The 15709-nt window shown below is 42.9% G+C and overlaps 1 protein-coding gene across 2 annotated transcripts; it reads right to left on the bottom strand.

Annotated features, from left to right (window-relative positions):
* Positions 1-1747: 1747 nt before the first annotated feature.
* LOC136477002 (uncharacterized) lies at positions 1748-6192 on the bottom strand. 2 transcript variants are annotated; one of them, XM_066475002.1, is made up of 6 exons: positions 5791-6192; positions 4145-4344; positions 3586-3726; positions 3413-3493; positions 2154-2278; positions 1748-2063 (listed from the first exon to the last, which is right to left on the bottom strand). In XM_066475002.1, exons 1-6 carry the CDS (start codon positions 6014-6016, stop codon positions 2015-2017), a joined length of 822 nt encoding a protein of 273 aa, XP_066331099.1. In that variant the 5' UTR covers positions 6017-6192; the 3' UTR covers positions 1748-2014. The 2 variants fall into 2 exon arrangements, with proteins under 2 accessions (XP_066331099.1, XP_066331100.1); XM_066475003.1 differs by lacking the exon at positions 5791-6192 and adding an exon at positions 5323-5784.
* Positions 6193-15709: the final 9517 nt, after the last annotated feature.

The following is a 15709-nucleotide window of genomic DNA, read 5'->3' as shown; positions in this document are numbered from 1 at the left end:
ATTTCTTCCTGCTTGAGCAGCACCACCGCCTGCACTTCTCTCTCTGCTCGCTTTCCCCCACCGATTCAACGAGCTCAGGGGCAAAATGGTCACTGAAGGCTAAAATTTTGGCTGAATTTTTTTTAAAGTAGACTTAAAACTCAAAATGACATTATAACGTGTTGGACATGTTTCATAAAGGCATTTCAGCGAAACCCATAAAATTAATGGCATTTGGGCGAAGCCCACTTCCCGTAAGGGCAAAATTCCGATTGGCTCGGTGGCGGCGGCCTATCTAGGTTGTGGTGGCCAGTGGGATTGTGGTGTCGCGTTCCGACTTAAAATAGGGGACCCGGTAGAAAGACGACACCGCCTGTCATGCGTGGCGGCGGGTTGCAGGCTTGCGGCGTTTCATACGAGGGGGAATTCCTGTGAGCCATTAAAAAAATCGCAATCCTATTTGAGTCACCAGAAAAGTTCAGCGGACTTCAGCGTCACTGCTTCAACTTTGTTTTTTGCCCTCCATGCCACTGCCGTTAGATTTAGCTCTAACGGTGTCAAACTGCAGGTGTAAAAAGTCAAAAATACCCTTAAGTCTAAATATGTCATTAATTTTTTTTGAGCATCTTAACGACTTCAAATGAAAAAACTTAAAACTAGAAAGTTGTAGATCTCGTCGAGATCTATAATTTTTATATAAAAAATATCTTCTTTTAATACCGCAAAAAAGATATGATTTTTCTAAGATATATTAATCATATCAAATCATATCTTTTTTTTTGCGAAATTAAATGAAGATAATTTTTATACGAAAATTATAGATCTCGACGAGATCTACAACTTTCTAGTTTCGAGTTTTTTTTATTTTAAGTCGTTAAGATGCTCAAAAAAATTAATGACATATTTAGACTTAAGAGTATTTTTGACTTTTTATGCCTGCAGTTTGAAACCGTTAGAGCCCAATCTAACGGCAATAACACGGAGGACAAAAAAAAAATTAGAGCAGTGACGCTGAAATTCGCTGAACTTTTCAAGTGGCTCACAAGAAATTCCCCTTCATATAACGGTGGGTGGCGGGCCCTTCATGTCGGCCACAGAGGGTTCACTTAGTCAGAACTCAGAATACGCATTGCAAGAAATCATTATAACGTCTAGAGCGAGCGTCGGAGTTCCGAACAGCTGACGGAGCACAACGGAAGACGAGTTCAATCGAAAGTTTGAAACTTGCGGTCGACTTCTACCTTGCCGGCGAAGTTAGCGAGCAGCAGGCCGTGGGCTCACGGCAAGTAGATCACGTCTGCACGGGCCGGCACGGGAGCTACAAGGCTTGCCGGCATCAGCACGTGAGCGCCAATTAGTTTCTTGCACGGATGCGCCATGGAGTTTCCACTGCCGTAGCTGATTTATTATGAAAAAAAAACATTGTTCCATATTAAAAGCAAACAAAGCCATATTCTTGAGGCGTTTGCAGTTGCAGACACTGGATTGATAACCTCTGCTTACGCTATGCGCTTGTACGCCGATAACAGATCGTTTGCAACCAGCCGGTGGCCGAATGATGGAGGAAACAAGTCATCTCATCTCAGGCCCCAAATCGTAAGCATCGCTGGACTTGCAGCTTCATATTCCGGCAGAGTCCAGAGCTAAGCACCAATTGTGATGCAGAAGCAAAGCATCCATCCAGACATCCGGAGCCACACCTGCTACTCACCCCGAAAACCGAGAACGAAAGATAAACAGTCATTGAAATGGGAGAATCTGGCCTCTATTCTGGAAATGCGACAAGTCGGGTGTGGAAGCTACGTGCTTCAACTATAACCTGGACGAAAAAGTCAGATGGACAGCCTACGTTTCACGGTACTGGTACAGTTTTCACGTAAACAGTTTACAACTTGAAAAAAAAGTTAGAGCGAACAGGGCTCCGCTAATTCACTTTAGGATTCAAAAGTTTGGGCACTAGGAGCATAGTGACTGTTGCTTTGTATGGTGAAGAGAGAAGAAACGAACTGTATGCTTTTCTATCTCGCAGCAGTTTTCACACCACCCCGGACGGAAGCCGCAGCACCAGTTGCCCACCAAAAACACTGCGTGTGCCACGAGAAGTAGGTCGTTAGTCAATGGCTTAATGCTCAATGCTTTCGCGCAAGTGATAAGAAATGCTAGACCATATGTACCTCTTCACATAGTAGTAGCAGAAATCTGCAAGGATGAATGTCTGAACAATTTCGGAGAGAAGCACCATTGAGGGCCACAAACCATAGCCCAGAGCAGTCAACAAACGGCCGCGGGTATCCAAAACCTACAAACCAGAGTAATCGAAACTGATATCAGATGGACTGAACTCAGAAAAAACTTGATGTCTGCAAAAACACAAATTCAAAGCTTTCATTCATCTAAAAACCATGAGCTTTCATTCATCTAAGAACCAAGAGTATGGAGGATATTTCCTCCATGCATGAACACCACAAGTTTACTAGTAGACAACCTTAAACTGGAGATACTGTACATATTCATAAGGAATGTCAATTCAAGCATTCTTCAAACCTAGTACCCAACGATCAGTAAAATACTAGGTAACGAATCAAATTTCAGCTGAAAGCACACATACTGAGAAAATATCATACAGCATGGGATCAGGTAGAACAAAGTAGAGTACTTCCAGCATATTTTCCATTGGACACAAACACAGGAGATTTATCAATAACAAGAAAATCACACCTAAATTAAAAAAAAAGTGCTTTGCTGTTTCATTAATCACTGCTCATCTATACTATATGATGACTGAATTTTTTTTGTATAATTGATTAATTGTGCTTCCGTGCTGTTCTTCTTTTCAGCATAGGAAGGATATCTTGGAAGTCCAGACCTTTGCAACAATTTGGTGCTGTTTCATTAATCACTGCTCATCTATACTCTATGATGACTGAATTATTTTGTACTCCCTCCATCCCAAATTGTAAGTCATTCCAAGAATCTTGGAGAGTCAAAGTTTTTCAAGTTTGACCAAATTTATATAACAAAATAATAATATTTATCATACCAAGTAAGTATCATTAGATTCTTCATTAGTTATATTTTCATATTATACCTATTTGATGTCATCAATCTTTGTGTTTCTCTCTATAATTTTAGTCAAACTTAAAAAAGTTTGACTCTCCAAGATTCTTGGAATGACTTACAATTTGGGATGGAGGGAGTATAATTGTGCTTCCATACTGTTCTTCTTTTGAGCCTAGGATATCTTGGAAGTCCAGCCTTTGCAACGATTTAGTCCATAGTCTAACTGATGGGGAAGACATTTGTTCATACTCTACCAACGTTAGGGCCTCAGAAGTAGATGGCCAATTGACTCTTTGGTAAGAAAGGATGAAACTAGCATGGTAGTTCTTTTTAAAAGAAAATAAAAAAGGAAGGGAGAAAGAAAGAAAAGAACCTGAAGGACCCAGTGTGCACAGCTAAGAAACCTTGCAACACCCAGTGCAAACACATAATGAGCTGTGAATGGCTCAACAATCTGCAGAAACGAATAGAAATACAATATCAGATAAATAAAGTTATTGGATATTTGGATATTGTTTCAAACACCGTGCACGTTTAGATATTTACCTTGGTATTTTGCATCAAGCGCAACTGGGGCAACACTGAAACTGCTTCCAAATAAACACAGAAGGCCCAGCAGATTCTGTTCACTATGTTGTGCGATGTTGAAGGATGAACAAGTAGAGCTAGCACAGCACAAGGCAATACCTGGAATGGAAATGTAGTTAGATACTATGTGTGGCCCATAGGACACACTTAGACAACACATCAGGGGCTTCCCTTGCCATTTTCCTTTCAAGAAAAAAAAGGCAAACGATAAAATGGCCAAAAATAGCCAGCAGCACAGGTGCAATTTCTGATCTGAGGTAAAATTCTTTCTACAAGTTATATAATCAAAGCAGAAATATTGATCATGTCGGACTAAAGTATACAGAGCCAGAAATGCTCTTGCTGGTGGTACAAAGTCTGGGTCAAGCAGAGCAGTGTGAAACAACACATAGCCATTTTGAAACTACAACTTCTGGATCCATATTCATAATACAGGTTATACTGTACAGAGCAAAAGATAGTATAAGGTCCCTAGATGCTCATTGCTTTGAAGTTAAAAGATTAATATTGTTCTTACCACATAGTACAAGGCAAAGTTGTCTTTGTCCAGCATATATGTTGACCTCAGTTTGAACCGAATCATGTAAATAACAAAAAGAGTAGCTGCAAGTGTAGCTGTATCCAGAATTGTATGGATGTCATACTCCATAACAAAACTACAATACAACCTAACAGCCAGAAATAATGCGGTCAAATCCTGAGACTTGAGTGACAATCCTGAAAGAGATACAGAATTTGTACAAAATTTGAGTATGAGTAGAAATTTAAGCATCATGAACCATGAAAACAAACTCATAAAAATATCGAGCTTATCTTAGGACCAATTTTCAACATAAATGGATATGCCAGTTTAGTGTATATTCTCAAATCTAGTCTTTTGTCTAAACATAAATGTCAAAAGTATGTAAGGAGATAGATTCTTAGGCCATCCACATTTTGTTACTGCAGGACAACCATTATATACAAAGTAATATAGTAATTACAAGATGATGATGTGTATGAACCATTCCACTAATATTGTCCATTGCCTCTTTTATATGCCAAAATTTGTAGATTTACACACCACAATGAATCCTTGATTTTGCATTAACAAAGCATTTAGGCACATAATCCCTTCGAAAAGTGAATCAGGAAAGGTGCTGAAAGCTACAATTCCATAAATGAGACAAATTTAGGTACCAAAAGAAACTAAAGCCACTACACTCTGCACGAGTGCACCAGGGGATGGTGGTGGCATCCTCCTAGCTGATTCTTCTTCCCAAATTTGCACAGACGAGAGCAGGTCACAGAATTTCCCATCCATATGCCATACAAATCCAATAATGCTATTGCATTTCCATAATTGGAAACAAAGTAGCCCGAATCGGCTACTAATTTGGTTCGGGAAAAGGGGTCCTTTATCTTCTCACCAATCACCTTTTTGTTTGGTTTGTGGAATGTAATGGTTTGATTCATCACCACCTCATCTCTCAGAATTAGTAAGAGGATGAGGAGCGGGTCATTCCAAAAAAAATCATGGGATCGACATTGCCTCATCTAGAACGAGGTGGTTCCAAAAACCAAACAACTCCTAAACAGACGAACATGGTTGACTTTAAGCAAAGGAACCCATTGCATCAAGCAGGCACAAGCTCGTATCCTTCTCTTGGGCTAACCCAGTTATATCACCATGGAACAGTTAGAATGAACGCTCACCCAGTGAATACCGCCATAGAAAAACATCCTCCTCAGAAAGCAAGCACATATCAAACTCCTTCCACTGCAATGCCCACCACACCACAAGTCGCATGCAGTATTCAGTTTAAGAAATTAACAATTACCTCGAGCGTGACCTGTCGATGCATACACCCTAAGCGAAACAGCAGAGAAATTATCTACTGCCTCGAACGAATCAGGCCAGAAATCCACACAAAATCAATCGAAGCAGGCAACACGACTCGCACTAAATACGAGAATATGCTTTTAGTACTGAGAGTAGTATAAACGGAGGACCACCGGATGCTCGGTCACCATAGTCCATAGACGCGAGGAAAGGAAAAACAAACGCATGACTTCAGCAATCTGGATCGAAAATCAGCGAGCCCAACGGATCGAGCAGATAGCGCCGCCGGGATGCGATTATATAGCAGTAAGGTAAGAGGGAAAGGGGGTGGCGGGGCGAACCGGCGCAGGTCTTCTCCTTGGTGAGCTTGTAGATGAGCACGGCGATCCCGAGCGCGTGAGCGGCCTCGGCGGCGACGAAGAGGTTGTCGTGGTCGTGGACGATGAAGCGGATGAAGACGAGCGCGGCCATCCCCGCGACGACGGCGAGGAAGGCCTTGACCTTGGGCGGCTGGCGCCGCACCCAGGCCATCACCACGGCCACCGGCCTCCGCGACGAACCCCTCATCTCCCCCCGCTTGCCGATCGGTGGAGGCGCAGGCGCAGGCGAGCTCTGTCTGGGTCCGGATGGGCGCGCCCTCGGCGGCTCCGGCTCGTGCGCGGCGTGAGGAGTTTGAGGACCTGAGCTGGGGTGGGGGCCTGGGACGGGCGAGGCGTGGCGGAGGGGGTGGTGGAGTTATGGACGGGTTGTTGCAGCTGTTTCGATTCGTGGCGTTCATGGTCTGCGCTGTGGGCCCAGGCCCCCTTGGCAAGCAAATGTTTTTTTTTCTTTCCTATATTTAAGCCGAATTCACTATCTGCTAATAGTTAGCTATATTAGCCGGAGGGCATTCACACGTACAACTAACCAAAAAAAATGCTACTAAGATAATTATTAGCTGCTATTATCTAATTTTGTCCAACTGGTGAAATAGTTATTATCTAAAAGTCCAACTAACAATTAGCTATTTTATAAACTGCACCTATTTGATCTAAATAGCTATTATTTATAGGATCCAAACAGGACCTCAAAGAAACGTGACTAAAGAAATAGATTATTATAATCTTGGTGTAGTCTTTTCCTTCTTTATTTAGACGCGCCAATCGGCATGGCTCAGGAGAAATGGTTACAAAAATGGCTTCTGGCTAAGATGTGTGCCTCAGTGCCTGTTTATCCAGATATAAGATACGCGTGTTAGATTATGGTTCAAGGTTAAAAATAGGCAGCCAATTATCACCCAACACACCACCTGAATAATCGATCTCGTATTCTCGTGGGGATAGCTCGACGGCTGCTTGAGGTTGCTCTCGATCCTTGCGACACGTCGTCGTGGTCTCGTGGACAGACCGAAGCACACAGACAGAGCGTTGTGGGCCTTGTTCAGATAGCAAGTTTTTTTTTTCACTCTTTCTTCATCACATTAAATATTTGGATACATGCATGGAATATTAAATATAGATAAAAAAATAATTAATTACACAGTTTGATTGTAAATTACGAGATGAATCTTTTGAGCCTAGTTAGGCCATGATTGGATAATAATTGTCAAATACAAACGAAAATGCTACAGTGCCAAATACTGATTCCTAACCCCATTCTAAACGAGCCGTGGTTTGGTTCGAGGACGGGCGGCGTGCATGCCAGCGAGCAGTGGTGAGTCTCGAGCCGATGTGGGCAGGGCAGGGTAGGGTAGGGCATCTACCCGTGTTTGATTCGGTGCGGGGTGTTAATGCGCCTCGTGGAGTGGACAGTGGAAGATCGGCGCCACCACAACGGTGAAAATTTTACATTTTAGTCTTTTTCTAAAACATATTTTATAGATAGACCCTTCGTGAAACTTTTTTCAGTCTTTTTCTAAAACATATTTTATAGATAGACCCTTCGTGAAACTTTTTTCTAAAAATAGATCGAAAACTCGACGTGCAATGATACTACGCCGAGATATATGGCTCGGCTCGCTATGCTTGAACGCTAACCTTGCCACCTAAGAGCTAACGTGTCCATCCGGTCCGAAGCTCGGCGTTTAACGCCGCACGTCCGCGTTTAAAGGTATGGTGTTGCTACAGTACAAGCTATTAGCCCAAGTGCACGATGTACTTGTTCATTCGATATCTTTTGAAGATCCATAAAAAATAAATATAAATCCCCCTGACATGAGATCAATTTCATTATAACCATAAAGTTACTCTCTATGGGACAAAATACATGGATTGATAAATTGTTTGCCAAGATTTATACAAAATAATTTTCTGAATGCTGGTGTTAATTCGGAGCACACCCATGCTTGTATAAATAGTTGGACTCGGCAAGTCATTTTTTTGGTGATGCGAAATAGAATCAAGTAAAATAAAAGAATACACACATGGAAGTGTCATGTATCTGGGCTAAGCCTTGATGCTGTGTTGTGCCTTGGCTGGTGAGATAAATATATTTCCAAAATGCAGTGATGAGCTCGCATGTTGAAAGCTAGTAGTAAGGTGCAGCATAGCACAAGAACGGTCAAATGCAGGAAATGAAATTCCCCAATAAGATGTTCATATAAAAACATTCGCCCTGTGAAGCCAAGGGTGATTAGTTGCACTTAAACATCCAAATGCAAAGAGTTAGTATTTTAGCAAACTAACAAAAGTGCCCAAGGTTTCTGTACAAAAAATTTAGAACTAATGAGTTTCCTTAAATTTAGAACTAAGTCGATCAACATATGGAAAAGAAAATCTGATCAAAGTCGCATCAGGCACAATGAATCAGGTGAACTATAGATGAATTCATTCTTCATGTAAGCAGATCTTTACCCATAAGTGCTGTATAGAGAACATCTCGAGGGTAATATTGTTCCTAGTAGTAATAAAAAGTTTGCTAGCTCTGTTAGCATATTGTTTTGGCCAAATTGGAAGCAATTTCAGACTAGCAACTATAACTACCTGAAAGGCTAAAACATAATAACTCTGATCATGCCCAAGAAAGCAGATCATGCCCGTTCCTATTAATAATTATGTATGTACAACCCTTTGATTTGATTCACTGCAACCAAGTTGAACATGACAGAACCAATGCTCACAACTTACAGATTACTAATCACAATGGACTCAGGTGCGCTATGTGATCTTAATCAACTGTTAGCAACCATACGTCAAAAAGTAAACCAAATTTAGAAAAGGATACCCATAGACAAAGGTACCATAACCAAACCTGTCTGATTCTCTAGAAATCTTGGCAAATATTTTATCAATCCATGTATTTTTGTCCTGTAGAGGATAACCTTATCGTTCTAATAGAATTGATCTCATATCAAGGGAATTTATATTTATTTTTTATGGATCTTCAAAAGATATTGAATGGACAAGTACATCGTGCACTTGAGCTATCAGCATGTACTGTAGCAACACCATGCCTCGGCGTGAGCTGATCAAACGCCGACGTGCCTGAGCTTCAGGCCGGATCGACACGTTGGTGCTTACATGGCAAGTTTAGCATTCAATTGTAGCACGCTGAGCTATATATTTTGACATACTATCATTGCACGCAGAGCTTTCGATCTATTTTTAGAAAAAGATTTGATAAAATATGTTTTAAAAAGCGACTAAAATGCACCACGACTTAGCACCGTTGCACGGCGTAGCCTGCCTCGTCATCTGAGCGTGTTTAGTCTCAGAAAGTTTGGAAATTTGGGATACTGTAGCACTTTCGTTTTTATTTGGCAATTAGTGTTCAAACATGGACTAATTAGGCTCAAAACGTTCGTCTCGCAATTTCCCACCAAACTGTGCAATTAGTTTTTTTTTCCGTCTACATTTAATGCTCTATGCACGGACCATAAACATTCGATGTGATATGTACTATAGCACTTTTTGGAATTTTGGGTTGAACCTAAATATGGGCTCATCCCATCATCACCACTTCACCAGTTGTCGCTTGTCAGGTACGTATGCCTCTCCTAATAAAAAAAGGCTAGAGAGTTCGGGCACACAAAAAAAAGAAGAGTCTTTTACTTGTATGCCATTAAAAAAGATGGTCTAATCGTCTATGTCCCTAAAAAGTTTGATCTATCGTCAGTGTCCAAGCTCGAAAAACTTTTCTCTCTCACGCCATTCTGTCACTAACGGTGTGAAATATGGGTGGCAAAGGACTTGAATGCCCCTGGAACTTTTGTTTCTCATGTGCCACTGCCTTCTGTTATTAACTTTTGTTTCTCATGCTACTATATGTAGTGTACAGTATACTACGTACTCTACTCGGGCCATCGGCGACAACAAAATTAGTATTTACTAAACCATGCAGATCATATGCAGCTTGCAGCGTGATAATCCAAATTAAAGAAGAGCGACAACAAAACCATGCTAAGATGGTAAATTATAAAGGTAGTTGTTTTGTTATTAAAATAAAGGTAGTTGTTGCAGTAATATTAATGCGGTTTAAACAAAACCTCCTAGATGATTGGGCCAGTACAAAGCAGACTATCTTTTGTTGTTGTTTTTTTTCAAATCAAATCTGTTATCTTAGTATTTCGCCAATAAATCAAGCCACCATATTCGCCAAGATGACTTATAAACTATAAGATTAATCGAAAAGTGAAGAAAAACCCTCACCAATGAATTTTATGATGGTCGAACGGTTTATATTAAACCAAAAAAATCCATCGGGCCGACGTCGAGTGTGCCGTAGAGCACGAAGACGAGCTCGGTGGCGCGCGGGTCGCTCCCTCCGTGCTCACCATGGGCTCGCTCGTCGCTCCCTCCGGGAACGAGGTAAAATCTCGTTCAGTTTCAGCTCATGTTTGTTCTACATCTGCTTCGGTTGTCTGTCCCTCTAGGCCACACCCCCCCCCCCCCCCCCCCCCCCCCCGTTTTCTGGTAGTAGTGATTTGACTTTTGAGTAGATCGATATAGTAAGGTTCATCGCTGTTCTTCTCCTTCAGTTTCTTTTACTCGTACGTTTGATCTAAAACACACCTAAGTTAGGAAGGTTTGGTATATGTGAAACGAGCAGTATGTTTTCAGATTTCTCGCTCCTCTTTTGGTATGTTGAAATCGTGTGTACGTGTGCAACCTTGCTTCATAGAAAGGATTTGGCACATGCAAATAAAAGTTAAGATACATCTAATAGGAGATCGATAACACACACAAAAAACATGCTAATAGGCTAATAGCCATATTTTGTGTGGCATGCAAGTATAAACTTAGTTAGACAACGGATCATAGTTAATCAAGATATTGCTTTTGAGGGCTTCAGATTTAAAGTTTAACACTGTTTAAAGTTTGGTCTCCAATAGACTTATCAGACTCTTGGTGGTTGAGCTTTATATAAAATTCTACTTTAGTATGGTTTGGGAACAGGGATCTTAAAGCTAAATGTAACACGTACTGATGTGAGCCTTTACCTAGAAGTGTGGCATCATATGCGCGTCCAAACTCATCTTTCTTTGTTCAGCGGAAAAATCGATCATATTTTTTTTAATCTCGCCTCTAACAACATCACACGTGCTCATGTTGGGACCTCTCTAAACTTCCACGTACGTCCTCCCTTTATAACCTGTACGTGAAATCGAACCAGAATATATGCACCATTATTTGTGTTGTACTTTTGCTTTTAGAACCGTTCAGTTCATTCTGTTCCCACGTACGACAAGAACCAGAATCGCACTGTGCAGATTGAGCTTACTTAATCGTAATACATGGTATTGCAGTCATTCTTTATAGGAGCATTTTCTTTTCGAAATGATGAAATCCATGTTTCCACTTCTCTGTTGCTCATGTGAATTATCATGATCAAAACACCGAAGGTGTCGTCTTCCTGCTGCAAGAAGCGCCTCAGCTGCAAGAACCATGCCGTGGCCCGCCGTGCCTTTCGGCGACCTCCGCTGCAAGAAGCGCCTCAGCGAGAGGTTCCAGGTGGAGGGCATCCCACGCCTGGTGGTGCTTGCTCTGGACAGCGCGGTTGTTCACCCGGACGTCGCCGACCTCGTGCACCGCTACGGCGAGCGGGCGTTCCCGTTCACGGCCACGAGGGTGGCGGAGCTGGAGGCAGATGACCAGCGCAAGTACGCGTCCCAGACGCTGGAGATGCCATCGGGCCGACGTCGAGTGTGCCATAGAGCACGAAGACGAGCTCGGTGGCGCGCGGGTGCGTGTGCGGCGGGTTGAGCCCGCCTGGCGCGTAGTCGATGCGGGACAGCGAGACGCCCAGCGTGTTCAGCCCCGGAACCTTCTCCACGTTGGCGCCTGTGACGACGGAGCCGGACGTGGTGTTGGTGGCGCCCGGCTTCGCCAGGATGCTCGAGAAGAAGTCGTCGGCGGTGGCGGACGCCTTGCACGGGAACCCGTTCACCTTCACCTCTGCAAGCGTGGCAATGTCGTCGTCCAGAAGGCAGTGGCACATGAGAAACAAAAGTTCTAGGGTCATTCAAGTCTTTTGCCACCCATATTTCACACCGTTAGTGACAGAATGGCGTGAGAGAGAAAAGTTTTTCGAGCTTGGACACTGACGATAGATCGAACTTTTTAGGGACATAGACGATTAGACCATCTTTTTTAATGGCATACAAGTAAAAGACTCAAAAAAGAAGCACCGCACCATCCACGCGGAAGACAGCGACCGACCTCAGCCGGGACCGCCGCGCACGGCGCGGAATTCCTCCAGCTGCTGTGCGAGTGCAACCTCGTGTAAACAGGGCCACGGCACGGCGAACGGGGGTCGGGAACGTGGGACGCGCAACTCCCCGCCGTGCTGCTCGGGGTGGACGCGGCGCACGGCACGGCACGGCGCGGAGAAAACAGCGCAAATCCATTGATCTTGCATCGGCTTTCCGTCTCCGGCCCCAACGTGGCTGGAGTCGTGCTCGTGCTGTGCCCGTGCGGTGCGGTGCCGGGCGAGCTGGTCTACTCGGCGGCCGGGCCAGTTTCACGCTGGGCTGGATGCGTGCGATTTTCTTTTTCGAACTCGGGATGCGTGCGATTTATCCATAATGGTACAGTTAACAAGTCTAGACAGACGGATGTTTCCCACCGCTCACTCTCGCACGCGTCGCTCATTCAGCGACCCTATCCGCTTTCCCGTCCACGTACCCGGAAGCTCGCTGCGTCGTTTCCTCCCTACGTCGCCGTGCCCATCCGCCTCACCCACTTCGCCTCGCCGCCGCCGGTCTCCCGTAGCGTGGCGCCCCCATCCCCTCCTGGCCTCCTCAGCGCCGCATTTCTCACCGCGCCCAGTTTGCCTCGTCCGCCCCCACCGCGCTACCTCCTCGTCACGACCGGCCCGCTCGCCACGACCGTCTTCACGACGGATGCTCCAGCAAGCAGGCTAGGGGACGAGATTTGTGCGACGCCACGCCCGCCAGCGAGTTGCCCATGCCGCTGCCGCACAGCGAGGTCCATGCGCCACCATCGACCTCCACGCCAGCGTGCCTCCATTCGTCCAAGAAAAACCCATGTTGCAAGAGTATGTTTCAGATGTTTTATCTGGATGTTGCAAGTATTTCATCGAAATGTTACAAAAGTAGATCGAAATATTGCACATGTTGCAGTGGCTATACACATATGTTTCAAATGTTTCTATGTTTGCAAGTGTTTTATTTGGATGCTGCATATGTTTTTACACACATGATGTGTTTTAGGTGTTTTTTTGCAAGTGTTTCATACGCATGTTTCGAGTGTTTTAGTTGTTTCATACGTATGTTGCAAGTGTTTTATTTTAATGTTTTAAAAGTAGACATGGTGTTCCAACTAGTGTTTCAGAGAATTTTTTTTATTCTAACACTTTTTGAAAACTAATTTTAAATCTAACACGGTCGGTTTTTTTTAAAAAACTAACACTTTTGGCCGCGCCTATTGCCCTAACGCGGTCAAATGCTTGTGCCGCGCCACGCATGGTGGCGCGGCAGAGGGCTGACGTGGCGGCGACCGAAATCACTGACCGCTGACGGGGCAGGGCCTGCCGCGCCACCGATCTTGGCGCGGCACTGCCGCCCTTTGATCTATGGCATGGCATAGCCAAATAAATATCACGAGCGAGCCCCCCGCACGCACCCCTGCCCGCCCGCCCGCCGCCAGCCGCACGCGCCCCGCCGCCGCGCAGCGCCCGCACGTGTCCGCGCCCGCCCGCGCCCGGCCACTCCCGGTTACTCCGACTCGGATTATGCGGGATGCAAGGTTGAAAGGAAGAGCACCTCGGCCACATATCAATTGTTGGGAAGATCACTTGTTTCATGGTCATCAAAGAAGCAAAATAGTATTGCATTATCAACCGTCGAAGCTGAATACATATCCGCCGGTAGTTGTTGTGCACAAATACTTTGGATGAAGACTACTTTGAGTGATTTTGGAATTAAGTTCAAGAAAGTGCCATTGCTATGTGACAATAAGAGTGCAATCAAGTTGACCAACAATTCGGTTCAATATGCAAGAATAAAGCATATTGACGTCCGCCACCATTTCATAAGAGATCACCAACAAAAAGGGGATATTTGCATTAAGAGTGTAGACACCAAAGATCAACTTACCGATATATTCACCAAGCCATTGGATGAGAAAATGTTTTGCAAGCTAAGGAATGAGTTGAGCATATTGGATTTCTCAAATATGTGTTGATGCACCCCCACTTATATGGCATGCCTCTCATTCGAGCAATCTAAGGTAAAAGTTGATTGGCATGGCATACATCCTTGCTAAGGACATGATTAGTGCATCTAGTCATCTCTCAATTTTAATAGACCCATTTATGAAAATCAAATGAATTTAATGTTTGTATGGTACCACTATTGCTTCTATACTTGACTTGATCTAGTGGTAGCATATGACATGTTTATGTGCTCGTAAACCTAGCGTTTAATCTAGAAAATAAGCTCTAAATATTTAACTCAACATGGTACAAGATAACCCTTATTTGAAGATATGAAGAAGCTTGTCCTTGGATACAACCGAGTTAAATATCTTTGACAAGTATTCTAAATTAAACTAAATTTGGGAAAATGCTTCTCACTCCATTGATTGACATTAATAATCTCAACCTATCTAATTTTTGAACCTTTGTGGTCATGGATGACAAAGGGGAAGAAAAACAAAGATATTAATGATATTAGTATATGGGGAGAAAAACAAAGATATTAATGTACTAAGATGGTGAAAAGACAACAAAGGGGAAAAAATAAAGATATAAGTGATAGGAGGAGAAATTGACATAGGGGGGAGAGATATGGCAAGAGATATGATAAAGAAAAAGGATCAATTAAAAATTTAAGCACATAAGTAGGGGGAGCAAGCTTATGAACTTGTATGATGCATATGAATGTGCATTTCATATGTTTGCTTGCATGTCACAAGTTTTAAATTTCAATATTCATGCTTGTGTGGTGTATGCTAATTATAGGTTTAAATGATGAAATGAAAATCTAGCATACATAAGTTTATCTAGTGATTTTATTTCTAAGTGTTTCCAAGTGGTATCGAGCTATGGTGCTAAGGATTGTATAATGGTGCACTCCGATTAGTATCACGCTTCAAAGGTCCATCTTTTATACCTTAGCATTATTTGGTAGATATTGTCTCCTATATTTCCTATCTAAGTATATGTGCAAGCTACAATCCAAACTCTTAGCACATTTGTAGGGGGAGCAATTGCTATCATTTGGGGTTTATAAAACTTATCCATATCCTTTTACACATGGTAAATATGCTTGGGAAGCAACATAGTTTCAATTGAATTTTAATTCATAAATTTGTGAAAGAGTTGTCATCAATTACCAAAAAGAGAGAGATTAAAAACTCTAGTTTGGTTTTGGTGAATTGATAAAACCCTAAGTGCTAACCTAGTTTTTCAAGTGATCATGAGATAGGTAGCACATTCTAAGTGATGAAGCAAATGAAGACCATGACAGAATGATGGTGATGCCATGGTGATGATCAAGCACTTGGACTTAAAAAGAAGAAAGAGAAAAATAAAATGCTCAAGGCAAAGGTATAAATGATAGGAGCTATTTTGTTTTGGTGATTAAGACACTTAGAGAGTATGATCACATTTAGGTTTGATAGCCATACTATTAAGAGAGGTGAAACTCATATCGAAATGCGGTTATCAAAGTGCCACTAGATGTACTAACTCATTGCATATGTATTTAGGATCTAGTGGAGTGCTAACACCCTTAAAAATGTTTGTGAAAATATGCTAACACATGTGCACAAGGTGATACACTGGGTGGTTGGCATATTTGAGCAAGGGTTAGAAACTTCA

The sequence above is a fragment of the Miscanthus floridulus genome, chromosome 8 (genome assembly GCF_019320115.1).
Source record: "Miscanthus floridulus cultivar M001 chromosome 8, ASM1932011v1, whole genome shotgun sequence".
NCBI lineage: Eukaryota > Viridiplantae > Streptophyta > Magnoliopsida > Poales > Poaceae > Miscanthus > Miscanthus floridulus.
This window is presented reverse-complemented; position numbering and strand designations above follow the sequence as displayed.